The sequence below is a fragment of the Pleurodeles waltl genome, chromosome 11, assembly GCF_031143425.1.
Source record: "Pleurodeles waltl isolate 20211129_DDA chromosome 11, aPleWal1.hap1.20221129, whole genome shotgun sequence".
Lineage (NCBI taxonomy): Eukaryota > Metazoa > Chordata > Amphibia > Caudata > Salamandridae > Pleurodeles > Pleurodeles waltl.
In genome coordinates this window covers 969,687,056-969,702,678 of record NC_090450.1, presented here as the reverse complement: position 1 = coordinate 969,702,678, position 15,623 = coordinate 969,687,056, and the positions used below count along the sequence as shown (strand labels likewise).

General features: G+C 51.1%; 1 protein-coding gene across 2 annotated transcripts in view; it reads right to left on the bottom strand.

Annotated features, from left to right (window-relative positions):
• Positions 1-15,623, bottom strand: part of PI4KA (phosphatidylinositol 4-kinase alpha) — a 520,678-nt gene that overhangs the window by 110,741 nt on the left and 394,314 nt on the right. For both annotated transcript variants that reach the window (XM_069215218.1, XM_069215217.1), the window contains one exon: positions 8,878-8,985. In XM_069215218.1, coding sequence (XP_069071319.1) covers positions 8,878-8,985 — 108 coding nt within the window. The remainder of the gene's footprint in view (positions 1-8,877; positions 8,986-15,623) is intronic.

Below are 15,623 nucleotides of genomic sequence, written 5' to 3'. Positions count from 1 at the left end.
AGTACTGAGTAGTGTACCCCAAGTTCGCGACTTAGTGCACGAGGCACCTGTGTCTGTCCTCTCCGCAAAGGGTATTGCTAAGGCATGCACTCAACTTTGTTTAATTTCTCCCCCCACCCTAAATCTTTGTCTTCTTGTGTTTTAGCATCATCAGGCGGAGGAGATTTGGCGTCGGAGCAGGAGGGAGCTGCAGGTCACCAGGCCCCGGTGGGCACTGACACAGACACTGAGGGCACCAGTGATCCGGAGGGCGAGGGGAGCACCACAACGGGGGCCGGTGGAGACACCAGCGACACGGACACGTCCTCGTTTGGGAGCTCCCTAGCGGGGGCGGCACCATCTGTGCCCCCCGCAACAACAGGTACAGCCGCCACCCAGCGCACCAGCACCGCCCTCCCAGCAGCCCCTCAGTCTTCGCTCCGTGGCCGCTCGGCCAGGAAGGCGCTCGTCTCCTTCGCCCCAGGCACCTCAGCCCCTGCCTCTGTTACCCCTGCTGCCCTCAGTGCGGAGCTCATTGACCTGGTGAGGACGGTCATTGTTGGGCAGACTACCCTTCTGAATGCCATCCAGGGGGTGGAAAGGGAGGTGCATCGGAGCAATGCCTACCTGGAGGGCATTCATTCGGGTCAGGCTGCCCATCAACGAGCGTTCACTGCTCTGGCCTCAGCACTGACGGCAGCCATTGTCCCTGTCTCCAGTCTCCCTCTTCTATCTGCCTCCACCCTTTCTCTGTCTCCTGTACCTCAACCTATCCCATCCACACCATCAGACCAGCCTGCACACACCTCAACACCCAAGGCCAGCTCATCCAAACATAAGCACCACAGAAAACACAAGCATTCACCCAAGCAACACACAGATGCAGACATATCAACAGTCACTACCACCTCTGTGTCCCCGTCCTCCTCGTCTCCCTCCTCCCTCCCTGTGACGTCTACACTCACACCTGCATGCACCCCAACATCAGCCAGTTCTTCCACCACCAGCAAACCCTCCACTACAGTCCGCACACCTGCAGTCACCACCCCCACTGGCATTTACACGTCTCCCCTGTGTCCTCTCCCACTGTGTCTGTCACCCCCTCTTCCAAGACACATAAACGCAGGCAGACACCCAAACAACAGCCAACCACCTCACCACAGCCTACGTCCCAGTCACCTGCACCCAAGGACAGCACACCTGGCTCTCATACAACCACATCCTCTTCCTCCACTTCTCTCACCACTACTCCTACCCCTTACCTTGGTCCCAAGAAAAATTACCTCGCCAGTTTTGACCTCTTTCCCTCCCCCGACCCACCCCCTCCAACTGGGAAAAGTCCCAAGGGCACCTCAGCCACCGCCAGCCCAACTACTACAGTGCAAGTGGTGCATGGCATGTGGAGTCCACCCTTTGGCGGCAGTAACACTTCGGTGAGCAGCAAGGGGACAGCCAGCCCCCCCCCAGGCAAGAGGACCCGGAAATTGAAGGGCCGCCGTGAGCGGACAGAGACGGCTGCCCCCAAGGAGGTGACTCCGGCCACTTCACCGGCCACAGCAGCCAGGGGAGGCAAGGGCCCGAGAGCCCCATCTAAGGAGCAGAAGGACAGCAGGGCGGAGAGGACAACCACCAGGAGCGCGGAGCAGGAGGGCCCCACAAGCCCCATCCCGGCTGCAAGGGACGACACCAAAGGGCCCAGGACTCACTCCCCGAAGGGGCCTGACACAGCATGGTCGGAGGGCGACTGAGCAGGGTGTCCAGGCCAGGTATGACTCCCTTGACATACTGCAAGAGCACCGCTGAAGAGGGCCCCGCCGTGCAGAAGAGCACCGCTGAACAGGGCCCCGCCGTGAAGACAGGTACAGCTGAACAGGGCCCCGCCGTGAAGACAGGTACCGCTGAACAGGGCCCCGCCGTGCAGAAGAGCACCGCTGAAGAGGGCCCCGCCGTGAAGACAGGTACCGCTGAACAGGGCCCCGCCGTGCAGAAGAGCACCGCTGAAGAGGGCCCCGCCGTGAAGACAGGTACCGCTGAACAGGGCCCCGCCGTGAAGACAGGTACCGCTGAAGAGGGCCCCGCCGTGAAGACAGGTACCGCTGAACAGGGCCCCGCCGTGAAGACAGGTACCGCTGAACAGGGCCCCGCCGTGCAGAAGAGCACTGCTGAACAGGGCCCCGCCGTGAAGACAGGTACCGCTGAACAGGGCCCCGCCGTGCAGAAGAGCACCGCTGAACAGGGCCCCGCCGTGCAGAAGAGCACCGCTGAACAGGGCCCCGCCGTGCAGAAGAGCACCGCTGAACAGGGCCCCGCCATGAAGACAGGTACCGCTGAACATGGCCCCGCCGTGCAGAAGAGCACCGCTGAACAGGGCCCCGCCGTGAAGACAGGTACCGCTGAACAGGGCCCCGCCGTGCAGAAGAGCACCGCTGAACAGGGCCCCGCCGTGAAGACAGGTACCGCTGAACAGGGCCCCGCCGTGAAGACAGGTACCGCTGAACAGGGCCCCGCCGTGCAGAAGAGCACCGCTGAACAGGGCCCCGCCGTGAAGACAGGTACCGCTGAACAGGGCCCCGCCGTGCAGAAGAGCACCGCTGAAGAGGGCCCCGCCGTGAAGACAGGTACCGCTGAACAGGGCCCCGCCGTGAAGACAGGTACCGCTGAAGAGGGCCCCGCCGTGAAGACAGGTACCGCTGAACAGGGCCCCGCCGCGAAGACAGGTACCGCTGAACAGGGCCCCGCCGTGCAGAAGAGCACCGCTGAACAGGGCCCCGCCGTGAAGACAGGTACCGCTGAACAGGGCCCCGCCGTGCAGAAGAGCACCGCTGAACAGGGCCCCGCCGTGCAGAAGAGCACCGCTGAAGAGGGCCCCGCCGTGAAGACAGGTACCGCTGAACAGGGCCCCGCCGTGCAGAAGAGCACCGCTGAAGAGGGCCCCGCCGTGAAGACAGGTACCGCTGAACAGGGCCCCGCCGTGCAGAAGAGCACCGCTGAACAGGGCCCCGCCGTGAAGACAGGTACCGCTGAACAGGGCCCCGCCGTGAAGACAGGTACCGCTGAACAGGGCCCCGCCGTGAAGACAGGTACCGCTGAACAGGGCCCCGCCGTGCAGAAGAGCACCGCTGAACAGGGCCCCGCCGTGCAGAAGAGCACCGCTGAACAGGGCCCCGCCGTGAAGACAGGTACCGCTGAACAGGGCCCCGCCGTGAAGACAGGTACCGCTGAACAGGGCCCCGCCGTGCAGAAGAGCACCGCTGAACAGGGCCCCGCCGTGAAGACAGGTACCGCTGAACAGGGCCCCGCCGTGAAGACAGGTACCGCTGAACAGGGCCCCGCCGTGAAGACAGGTACCGCTGAACAGGGCCCCGCCGTGAAGACAGGTACCGCTGAACAGGGCCCCGCCGTGAAGACAGGTACCGCTGAACAGGGCCCCGCCGTGCAGAAGAGCACCGCTGAACAGGGCCCCGCCGTGCAGAAGAGCACCGCTGAACAGGGCCCCGCCGTGAAGACAGGTACCGCTGAACAGGGCCCCGCCGTGAAGACAGGTACCGCTGAACAGGGCCCCGCCGTGCAGAAGAGCACCACTGAACAGGGCCCCACCGTGCAGAAGAGCACCGCTGAACAGGGCCCCGCCGTGAAGACAGGTACCGTTGAACAGGGCCCCGCCGTGAAGACAGGTACCGCTGAACAGGGCCCCGCCGTGAAGACAGGTACCGCTGAACAGGGCCCCGCCGTGAAGACAGGTACCGCTGAACAGGGCCCCGCCGTGAAGACAGGTACCGCTGAACAAGGCCCCGCCGTCTCAAGCACCGCTCCGCTGGGCCCTTCCTGTCAAGCACCGCTCCGCTGGGCCCTTCCTGTCAAAGCACCGCTCCGCTGGACCCTTCCTGTCAAGCACCGCTCCGCTGGGCCCTTCCTGTCAAGCACCGCTCCGCTGGGCCCTTCCTGTCAAGCACCGCTCCGCTGGGCACTTCCTGTCAAGCACCGCTCCGCTGGGCCCTTCCTGTCAAGCACCGCTCCGCTGGACCCTTCCTGTCAAGCACCGCTCCGCTGGGCCCTTCCTGTCAGGCACCGCTCCGCTGGACATCGCCATGTCATGCACCGCTGCGCTGGGTCCCGCCGTCTCAGGCACTGTTTATGGTTCACTGTGCCCACCATGCCTCCTCCTTGACCAGTGGACTCTGTAATCCACCTGAGAGACTGTGGCTTTGCACTCCCCAGGATGGCACAGTGGGCAATCCACCCACTGTAGAGACTTGAGAGACTGTGGCTTTGCACTCCCCAGGATGGTCCAGTGGGCAACCCACCCACTGCAGAGACTTGAGAGACTGTGGCTTTGCACTCCCCAGGATGGTACAGTGGGCAACCCACCCACTGTAGAGACATTGAGAGACTGTGGCTTTGCACTCCCCAGGATGGTCCAGTGGGCAACCCACCCACTGCAGAGACTTGAGAGACTGTGGCTTTGCACTCCCCAGGATGGTACAGTGGGCAACCCACCCACTGTAGAGACATTGAGAGACTGTGGCTTTGCACTCCCCAGGATGGTCCAGTGGGCAACCCACCCACTGCAGAGACATTGAGAGACTGTGGCTTTGCACTCCCCAGGATGGTACAGTGGGCATGGTGGCTCCTCGTGGATCTGGCGTCGTGGACTCATGTGGCTGTGGTGGCCCCCCCTTCCCTTCCCCCTGAGGTGCCTGTAGTTTTGACATCGGATGCCCCTGCAGTGTTCTCTCCAAAGGACTCAGGTCTTGTGTGTGGGCTTTGCCCTTGTTTCGCAGAACCTTGGCCCACGTACATGTTAGATTCGTAGGATGTGCAGGACTTGTTACTTCAGTGATACACTGATGTGTATATCTTTTTGGTTTTTGTAAATATTTTTCACGGTTGCTCAATTATTTCCAGGTGCTTTTTTTGTACATGAAAATTTATTCCAAATTTGGTTGTGTCATTGTATTTTTAAAGGGTCTTTGTGTGGTGTCACTGTGACTTCCTGCTCTGCATTGGTGTGTACATATTGGGGGGGTGGAGGGGTCGCATATGTGTATGCCCATAACCTTTCTTCCTCCCCCCTCCCGTGTGTCGTAGGTGCAGTACTCACCGTTGACGTCTGCGCCGGAGTTCGTACTCGTGGTAGATGAGCAGGTAGACGAGAGCAGGTATGATGTTCAATTCGGGTTCCATGCTGTCCGGATTCCGCGTGGAGTGTCTCGAGGTGAGCGTTTTCCATTGGAAATGTCTGTTTCCGCCGTGTTTTTATCGGCGGTGCTCCCGCCCCGGAAAAGGTGGCGGATTGGTGGGTCGTGATAGTGTGGGCGGTACATTGTCTGCCGCCTGGCTGTTGGCGGTGACCGCCGCGTTGTTTGTTTGTTCCGCCGTGGCGGTCGGAGTGTTAATGCGGCGGGCTGTGATGGCGGTTCCCGCCAGGGTCAGAATTGCATTTTTTTGACCGCCGGCCTATTGGCGGGTTGGCCGCCGCTTTATCACCGACCGCCAGGGTCAGAATGACCCCCCAAGTTTTGGTCTGTATAAGGATACTTTGCGTGGCAGTTCAGGCAGAAGCGGAAGGGGGTCCGGTCCATGAGTTTCGAAGATGGACGCGGTCGGGCCGACCAGGCCCTGCCGAAGAGTGGAAGCCCCGAAGGGCCACTGGAGCGTTTTTTTAGGTGTCGATGAACTAACACTAGACCGGTACCGAGCGCGAACAATACCGTCAAATTTTCCGATAAATATCTAACTTTCCCGAATCGAAATACGGAGCGAAGAGGAACACGTCCGAACTCGATGGCGGAAAGAAAACAATCTGTGTTACTGTAATAAAGTACCTTTATTTTTGTAACACTGAGTGTTTTCTTTCATGTGTGTAAGTGCTGTGTGTGACAACAGTGGTATTGCATGAGCTTTGCATGTCTCCTAGATAAGCCTTGGCTGCTCATCCACAGCTACCTCTAGAGAGCCTGGCTTCTAGACACTGCATACACTACTATAATAGGGGATATGTGGAATAAGGTTTAAGTACCTCAGGCACCCACCACACACAAGGCCAGCTTCCTACACGTGGCCTGGACATTAGCAGCAAAAGTTGTAGATTGTAGCCAGGTGTGACAGCGCAGGGATGTCAAAGACCCCCTAGCTCTGTCAATGAACCTGCTATCATGTCTAAATTTACTCGGATTATCTTCCTCAACACATCCTGACCACTGCAGACAACATCTGCAAAATTATCCTTCAGATAGTCAGGAAGGAAGCAATCAATCATTGCTGCCATATCACTCAACAAGTGTACTGTGGCTAAGAAACCTGGCAGTGTTGCGGTAACTTATTTCCAGGTTGCTCATCAAGAACAATATCTTCCCACTCCTTCCAGTTTTTTGGACTCTGTCCGGTCAGGAAAGGATTGTGGGTTGATATTTTTGTAGATGGGATCTTGTACCACAAGACCCACTGGCTAAGTTAAAGAAATGCTGGGCCTCTGGTGGTAGTCTAGGATGCCAACCACTGTTACGTTCACCACCGGTGGTGTTGTCTGCTTCATCCAGGAACCCTTCACAGATTCTAGAAGGGTCTCATTAAATGGTAAAAACAGTTCTGCTGAAGTAGTGTTGGACTGGAGACCCATAGAGAAGCAGTAGGACGCTCTACAGAAGGGAGGGACAACTGAAGCACCTCGGCTGCTTTCTTAAAAATGTGTAGAACAATTCCTTCTCTGCTGTTGCAGGACCTGGAAGTAGATCACAGTCAACCTCTGTGGATGTATCTAGCCCACAGGTTTTATGCAGCACTACATACTCAGACGCCTCAGAAGTGGGGGAGTGGAAGAAACAGTTTTGTTTCACTATAATTCATATCCTGATGCCCCTTAGACAACTGCAGGGGAAATAATTCTGTGCACCATAACAGTCCTCCCTGTATTTTTGCTCCTCTAATAGTCTCCGAGCCACCCAGTGTCTTGTCTGGGGACAGCAGAATGTCCGGAAGAAGCATTTGTGGTGGTGGAGATGGGGCAGGGCTGGAGTTGAGGTGGTCGCGGGGGAAGGTGCCAGCAGAATAGAGTTACGCTTGGCACTAAGGTATCAAAGATAGTCATCATGGGGATTATCACCATTCGTCTGTCACAGTTGCGACAGGGCTTATATCCCTGATTTTTTAGGGTGGAGTATGTATCCCTAATGTTCTTCACTTGTTTGAGAAATTTTCAACAGAACATTTTTGCCTCAAAGCTGAGGAGAGATGCTGTGGTTTCACAAACAAGGCCAAAGAAAAATAGGACTGACAACAGGGCACTGGGGTGGGTGTTAGATGGCTCCTTTGATGCCACTGTGACCTACTTCTGTTGTTGAGATGGAGTCAGCATCCCCTATTAGCATAGGAGAGCTATGTGAGACGTTTCCAGATCCAGCTTAGTACCTGGGATATTCAAGAGGTGAGAAATTGCAGGTAGAATGTGTATTATGAAGGTTCTCCACTTGCTCACTCAAATGATATGCCTGGCCTTCACATGAGAAATCAATTCCTAAGGGTCAAGATAAGAATCACCTAAATTCTTCACATCTAATGGACAGTTACTAAGGGAATGAACTTGTTGTGGGTCCATTTTAGTTTGCCTGGGTACAAGAGTTTAGCTTAGCTTCGGCATGCAGGCCTGTGCCCTTTTACCTAGATAACATGCTCTGTTTCTATAATTCACTTTTATTCATTTTAGCACTGCTTGCATTTTAGACAAAATGTTTTTATTTCATAATCAGCTGTCATTCCGTGAAAGCGTCATTATCAGTAATGCACGTATTAGATCGTCATCATGTTCTTTGCTTTACACTGGACAAGAACAGAATATGAACATGTCCAGCATTTGTTATGATATTGTGGATACAAGTTTAAGTACACAATCTGACGTTTAGGTACATACACACGTCAGAATGTCTGCACAAACAATAACATGGGCCCTATAAAAACACCTTGTGGGACCAAGGCCATTAGAGAGGGTTCCACCCAGGATATTCCATCTACACTGCATGTCACTTTGCAACAGACCTCAGCCTTTGTGCCTCTACAGAGCCTGCCTGGAGGCCGACCTTGTCCTAAGGTAACAGAAGTTGGGGTTCTTCTCATGGCATGGGCAGATTAGGTATATCACGCCTTGTTCTCTCTATGGTAGAAAATACGCTTTATAAAGGAGTTTACAAATTCAGGTTTATTACAAATATGTTGGAGTTGTTTATATTTACATCGCTTCTTTTCACAATCCTGATTTTGTTACTCCTCATTATCCTAATCATTGCAGCTCATGCATTTTATCGTAGATTGCAGTCTTTTCAATAAATATATTGAAAACTATCCTGCATCTTCTTTCTTGTCTGTGTGTGTGTTTGTAGGAGACTTATTACTAACGAGAGAAAAGGGTAAGGCTTGTTCCACCACTATTTTCCCTGTGAGATTTTCAGAGTTCATGCGCTAGGCTGACAAAAATCACCTTTACTATTTGCGTTTTGGTGAGGTGCTGCTAGAAGAGCCGGAAGGTTGCCAACTGGTGTAGGAGTGACTCGGTCGCCTACAAGCAGAGGAGCTGCCGCCCCTAACCCAGCTGTCTTGTAGACATATGAAAGTCCTTACGATAAACTCTGTGACAATGGCTTGAAGTAGCTGATCCTGTTGCACACAGAGGGATTAAGAAATATCTAGAGAGAAGATGAAGACAGGAGGACTCGCAACATGTCTAAATAACCAGATTTAACTGGGGCAAAGAGGGTAGGTATCAAGTAAGTAATTCCTTTTAATGAAAGCAATAACAACACACATTTCTACAGGGCAACAAATGTACATACAAAAGTGAGTTTTAATGATGCCAAAAATGAATGCCTTAACAAAACCTTACACGACAACAGATCTTAAACATAGTACCTGAAGTAATCGAATGCAGTGGAATAGATCTTCTCACGCATGATGTTTCGAATGGTGGCATTAGGAACGACATCTGCATGCAGCAGGGAGAGTCCCAGGGACAGAAGCCTATGATGAAAGAGAAAGGCACTGAAGAGAAGAGGATAGACAGCTTACCATGCACTAGCCCGAGCATTATCCAATGCCTCCTAGCTGTAACTTAGGTATGTCTTGTGCTCTTATGCCATCAGTTAAGCAACGTATACTGTTTAATATGCAAGCATCTCCCTCTCCATCTACCTGCATCCCTCAATCACAACCCAAATTCATTTAACTGAAATTTACTTGCTAATTTCTACTGAATTTGATGGCATCCAACAGGGGCAAACACAACTATGCCAACTACATCACATAAACAAGTCTATAAGTTTCCAAATAACCCATACTCTGCAGCCACAAGGCTATGCTACATGGAATAAACAAAGCCAACAGGTCTCGCCTTCGAAAGGTATCAGCTGACCTTTTGGTTTTGACAATGCTTTTTGCAGATGCTATCCAGCACTGGCAAAAAAGAGTTCTAGCATGATGATGTATTTGCGAATTCAGCATGATACTGTGGCTTTTTTTTTTTTGATTTACAGTTTCAACATGACAGGCCTCATGGAGCAGTAAGTTAAAAAAAAAAAAAAAGAAAGAAAGAAATGGTGGGTGAAAGCTCAAGGTGACGCTAAAAGCAGCACAAGAGGAGGCTGCACCTCACTGGGTGTGTTTCAAGAGTGACCAGGGACAGGCAGGGGAGCCATGGAGAAGCTGGGTGCAGGAAGCAAATGAAGGATTGAAAAAAACAATTTAAAAAAGTTTAACAGAAAAAAACTGATGGGGAACATTAGCGGCAAGCAATGAGACAAATGCGGAGGGGAGTGGCAGAGAAACAAAGAGAACATGGAGGGGCTGAGAAAGATAGACAGCAGCACACAAAGAGGAAGAAAACACATGTACTCCCACATAGTGCTGAAAGGAAAAGAAAATAGTAGTTGCCAGAATGTCAGCCATGGAAGGATGCAAAACATCCAATTAAAATGTTTGTAAAAAAAAAAGATGAAAGGATACAAGTCATCCAATCAAAAGGGTCATAAAGAAGCAATCCATCGGGGAAGGACAAACACAAGAGGGAATAAGGCCATCTACTAAGAAGCAAACACATGAGAATGATAAGGAAACCAACCAATGGACTCACCCAAAGCCCAATCCAAATACTAGCATTTCACATGACATGGTAGCAATCTTTTTTTAATTTACCGTTCCAACGTGGCAGCCACCCAGCTTAAAGCAATACAGTTAAAAAATAAATAAAAGGTGTCCGAAAGAGGATCGTGGAGAAAAAAGCAGCCCAGTAGCACACTGCACCTCCTTGGGGTTACAGGGTGTTTCGGTGTGGTTTTGGGGAGGGTAATGACAAACAACCAACAAATGCCAAGTGGGGCAGAGTAGTACAACAGCGATCAATGATAGGCAGGGAAGCAACAGAGAGCAGAAGGATTAAAAAAAAGTTATTAATAAAAACACTTGGGGTGGGGTGTGATGGGCGAAACAATGCAGAGAGTGAGGTGGAGGAGGAGAAACAAAGTGGTCGGGATCTAAACCAGAGAAGCAGCATATGGGGAAAAAGAGCAATAAAGCACATGCACTCCCATGCAGTGCTGACAGAAAAAGAAAAAAGCAGTTCCCTGAATGGATGGCAATCGTGGAAGGATACAAGTCATCTAATCAAAAGAATGACAAAGAAGCTGCGTTCCATGGGAGGAACAAGCACAAGAAGGGAAAGTGAAGCCATCATAAGCATAAGCAAATAATTGAGACTGACACAAAAATCAACCAACGATAGGCAATAGGCTGACACAAAGTCCAATCTACTTATTGGCATTATACACAGAAATTCTTTGGGCAAAGGTAAAAGCTGTCTGTAGACAAGACCCAATGACCTACCTTTGGTAACACTGTTTTTTGTGGATACTCTAACTTCAAATTCCTCAGGTTTCAAATATCTTCCAGGAGCCAGACTGGATCCACAGCAATGACCCTGCAACAGTAGGTGGCGTTGTTCAACTCTGTGCTGACTTCATACAGCCTCGTAAGTAATGGAGCAGAGTGTCTATCAGCCCCACCCCTACGCTCTGACATCAGTTTCTTGTCTTTCCTTTCTTTGCCATTGGATGAAGAGAGTAAAACAACTGTTAGTGTCAGTGTGCTATTCTCTAACTTTTCTAGAGCCATATTCTTAAAATCGTGGAGGGTTGGGGGAGTGGTTTCTAATCAAAAAGTCTTGTGGATTGAGCGGGTGAATTGTCCTTCCTGCTGTCAAGGCAGTAGCGTTTTGTGAAAGTATGCACTGATGCCACATTGCAACCTGACAGATATCAAGGGCAGACACCCTTCATGCTAATGCAGCTGTAGTGGTTTTGGCCCTCGTCAAATGGGTTCTCAAACCCTCTAGGCACTGTTTCTTGTCCAGTGCGTAGCAGTACTTGAAGCAGAGAATTATGCATCTCAACAGGATCGTCTTCTGCACAGCCTACACTTTCTTCGCTCCAGGAACCCAAAGAGTTGATAGTTCACTTAATGGGTCTTAGTCCAATCAATGTAGAAGTTCAAAGCCCTTTTGAGGTTAGGCTGATACAGCCTCCCATCATATGTTGGGGGTAAGGATCAATAAAGAACAATGATACAGCGATCAACTGACTGACATGAAAGGAAGTCAATACTTTAGCCAAAAAGTTCTTTTGAGTCTTCGGCACCAAATTGTAAGGGAGGAAGGTGGTGTTAGTGCAGGAGCACAAAATGTACCTGCATTTCACTCATGTCACAAGTGACATAATAAGGAAGACAGTTTTTAGAGCCAAAAGGTGTAGCGAGCAACTACGCATGCTCCACTGGGGCATCACAGTGGCTTGAGAGGGAACATGTGTCATACCTTCAATAAACCACATCACAACTGGTGATTTACACAAGGACGGTTGGTCCGGCAAATGGAGAAAGGTCAAATGGGCTAAGAAAGGCTCATACTCACGAGTTCCAGCAACCACACTCTTCTGGCCCTTTCTGGGACAATGAGACTGACTTGGGGACGACCGTTCTTGATGTTTAAAACTCAAGGAAGGAGAGGTAGCAGCAAGAAGGCATACATGAGTCCATCTGTCCATTTCTGCCCAAATGTGTCTCCTAGCAAGTTTGTTCTTGAGGAAACCAATGGGCAAAACTGTTGACCCTGAGTGTTCTCACCACCTTGGGATGCAGACACCACCTGTGATCTGCCAGACGTCTGCTCAATTCCGTTTTGCCATTCAGGGACCTAACAAGGTGGTTAACAACCAGAAAGATGGTCTGCTTGGGAGCAACCTTCACAGACAAAAAGCCTCTTGGAACAGGCCCACAAACCCCATTCTGTCCTGCTTGTTGCAGTACAATTTTGCGGCAGTGATGTCTGTGAGAACCTGCACCAGCTTTCCCTTGACGGATGGCAGGAAAGCCTTCATGGCCAAACGGATGGCCCGTAGATCCAGTAGGTTAATGTGGAACTGACCCTCTGCTAGCAACGGTGAATCCGTCACCACTGTCAGCTTTGGATGGTGAAGGGAAAGTGAAGGGAAAGTGGCTGGTCGCAGGACAAATTGCATTCGGTCAGCCAACACTGCAGATCTTTGGCCATCTCTCTCGAGACCTGAATGGTGTCAGAAAGATGGCTTTGATGGTCGGCTCACTGAGATTTCAGGTTAAACTGCAGGGCCGCATGTGCCACCTGGTGCACTTGACAAGGAAGATGCACGAGGCCAAAATGTCTCAAAGCCACCCTCACTGGGATCCAGGATAGAGTGCCATAAAATCAGGATTACAGCACAAATATTTTAGATTCACTGCAGTGGAGGAAAGGCCTTGAATGCAACAGTATCCAGAATTGCCCAAATGAATGGAAGCCTCTATGAGGGAAGCAGGTGGGACGTCTGCTTGTTTAGGATGAACTCTAAATATGTAGTCCATGCCTGACTGTGGCAAGCCCGCCTTTAGGAGCCAGTCTTCGAGAATGGGCAGCCACCACTGCCATCACTTTTATGAACATCCAAGGAGTAGAGGTTAGCCCAAAGGAGAACACGACAAACTGAAATTGTTTCGGGCCTACCTTGAACAACAGGTTACGTCTGTGGGATGGGTATATGAAAAAATGCAGTCTGCAAGTCCAAGGACACCATCAAGTCTACAGAGCCCATAGCATATTGGAGCTGAGCTAATGTGAGCATTTCGAACTGGTCCTTCAGCAGGGAGGCATTCAGGAGTCGAATGTCCAGGACAGGTCTGAGGCCCCGGTCCTTTTTTAAGAAGAGGCAGTAACATGAGTAACAAGTCTTGCCTCTCTCCAAATCCAGAACCGGTTCAATTGCACCCTTGGAAATTATGAGGTTTACTTCTGGTAACAAGATGGACAGATGCCCTCCCAAAATCAGTTCTTGTGAGGGAGGAATTCGGGGTGGGGAGGAAATGAAAGCAGGCCTTAGCCCTTCTGGGCAATTTTTAAGACCCATCTGTCGGAACTGCTGGATCACCAGCATGGGGGGAAATACTGAATTCTTCCTCCCACCATCCACGCATGAGCCACTGAGGGCAAACTAATGTGGCTTGGTGGCTGCTGTGGCAAAAGAAGAGGATTTGGAGGACTGGTGTCCCTGCTGGCCTCTGCAGTGTCTGCTGGTGCTGCCCCTGAAAGAACTGGGTTGTTTGCTGCATCACTGGCTGAGACGACCACAGGCTAGCCCTCTGGAGTAGCCCCTAAATTTGCAGAACTGATCAGGCAATTGCTTTGTGGAAGTCAGGAACCCCGAGGACTGTGCTGTGTTTTCTTCTACCAGTCTGGCACAGTGGTCCAAAAAATGCAGTCTGTTAGGCTGATATACACACGCCCTATGGGACATCACCAGCGAGATCTTGTTGGCGGCCCCAGAGGACCTTAGGGCCTCCTTGGCTCAGAGGATCCATTAAGGTAGGATGCAGTGAAATAAGCCACTTGCAAATTGCACTGGCAGAGCACTTGGTACCAGTATTGTGCTCTGCTTATAAGCCTGGGTGAGGTCTACCAGATTTTCTGGCGATGGGCAGGCACATTGGCCTAGCAAACAGGCTGCGTTTATGAAGTGTAGAGCCAGACTGGCAGATGAAAATATTTGTTTGCCAAAAGCTTCAATCCTTGTGCATTCTCTCTCTGAGGTATTGGTCAGAAATGAATTAGGATTCAACTTACTGGTTGAAGCCTGTGCAACAAGGTTTTCCAGAGTAGGGTACTTGGTGAAAAAATCTGGATCGTATGGCAGGCCTGTGTCACCTGTCAACTAAAGAACAGCCATGCTGCAAAAACATGGTGCCCCTCAAGACACCCACGAGGGATTCAACATCAGATTCAGCAGCAACCTCAACCGACTTCTGAAAGTGATGGCGAGGAGCTCTATGTAGGCTCATGTACATTGATACAATTTTACAAGAAGGAATTACGCGCCCTCAGTCACGTATCCTCAGTGAACGATTAATAATTGTGACTGTAACATCTAATTTGGGACCTTATAACACCTGAAAGCCACTTCCACAGAACAGGGAGCAGGACAGTTAGTGAGGAATCCATAGTTAGATACAGTAACCACCTAAAAGAGCATTCCCAAAGTTTAAGTAAATTGATTTCTGATGAATGCTTCTACTGCAGATTCCTCACCTTGTGAACAGATACCAGAGCAGTATGTCCCTAAAGATGGAGAGTGGACTTCACACCGGGAAATCTTGCCAGGTATGGAGGCAAAATGGTCCTCCCTGAGGACCTTAAGGTCAAGACAGTGGTGGCTGGTGAAGGTGTGGACGGATACCCATGTAGCAGCCTGGCACATGTCCAGCAGACAAATGACTCTTGTTAAAGGCCGAAGTGGTGACCTTGGCTCTGTAGAATTGGCCTGAAGGCTCTCAGGATGCTCCTTTTGGCCAAGGCATAGCACATCATTATGCAAAAATGCACAATCTGAATAAAGATCCCTTTCTGGACTTGCTTTCCCTTCTTAGTACCTGAGAATCCCACAAACGTTGGTCATCCACTCTGTGCTGATAAGTCTGATCATTGTAAAAGCTAATGGCCCACCTGAGGTCCCACCACTGAAAGCTCTGCTTTCCTTAAAGTGAAGTGGAGAAATACAAGCATGATGGAATGTCCCACAGAGAGCTGAAGCTCGAGTCTGGTGCACCAGCTTGTCTGAAAAGAAAGTGAAATACTGTGGTTCCATTGATAGCACCTGTCAGTCTCTTACACAGTGTGTAGAAGTAACCACAATAAGGCGAGCAGTTTTAAGGGTCAGGGACATTAAAGCTGGCAAAATGATATCCACTACTCATTAGGCAGATCAAAACCGCTCAGCTGGCTCCGCTCAATTGCCATGCATGAAGATGTAGGCTGGGGGGATTCTGGTGTAAAACCATGCCCAGTTGTTAAGAGAGCAGATCCTCCTGAAAAGTCAACAGACTGTGCTCAGTACCACACCCACTTGACCTAGTACGGGGCTATCAGGATAACCTGGGCCTAGTCCATCTTGACCTTCCTCCGCACCCTGGCAAAGCAAAGTCAGAGGCACAAACATATAAAGGAGACCAGAATTCAATGGTAGGTGAAACATGACTCCCAAACAACCGGGGGGGGGCAGAAACTCTAGAGTTCAAAACACTTGACAATGAGCCTTCCCCGAGGTAGC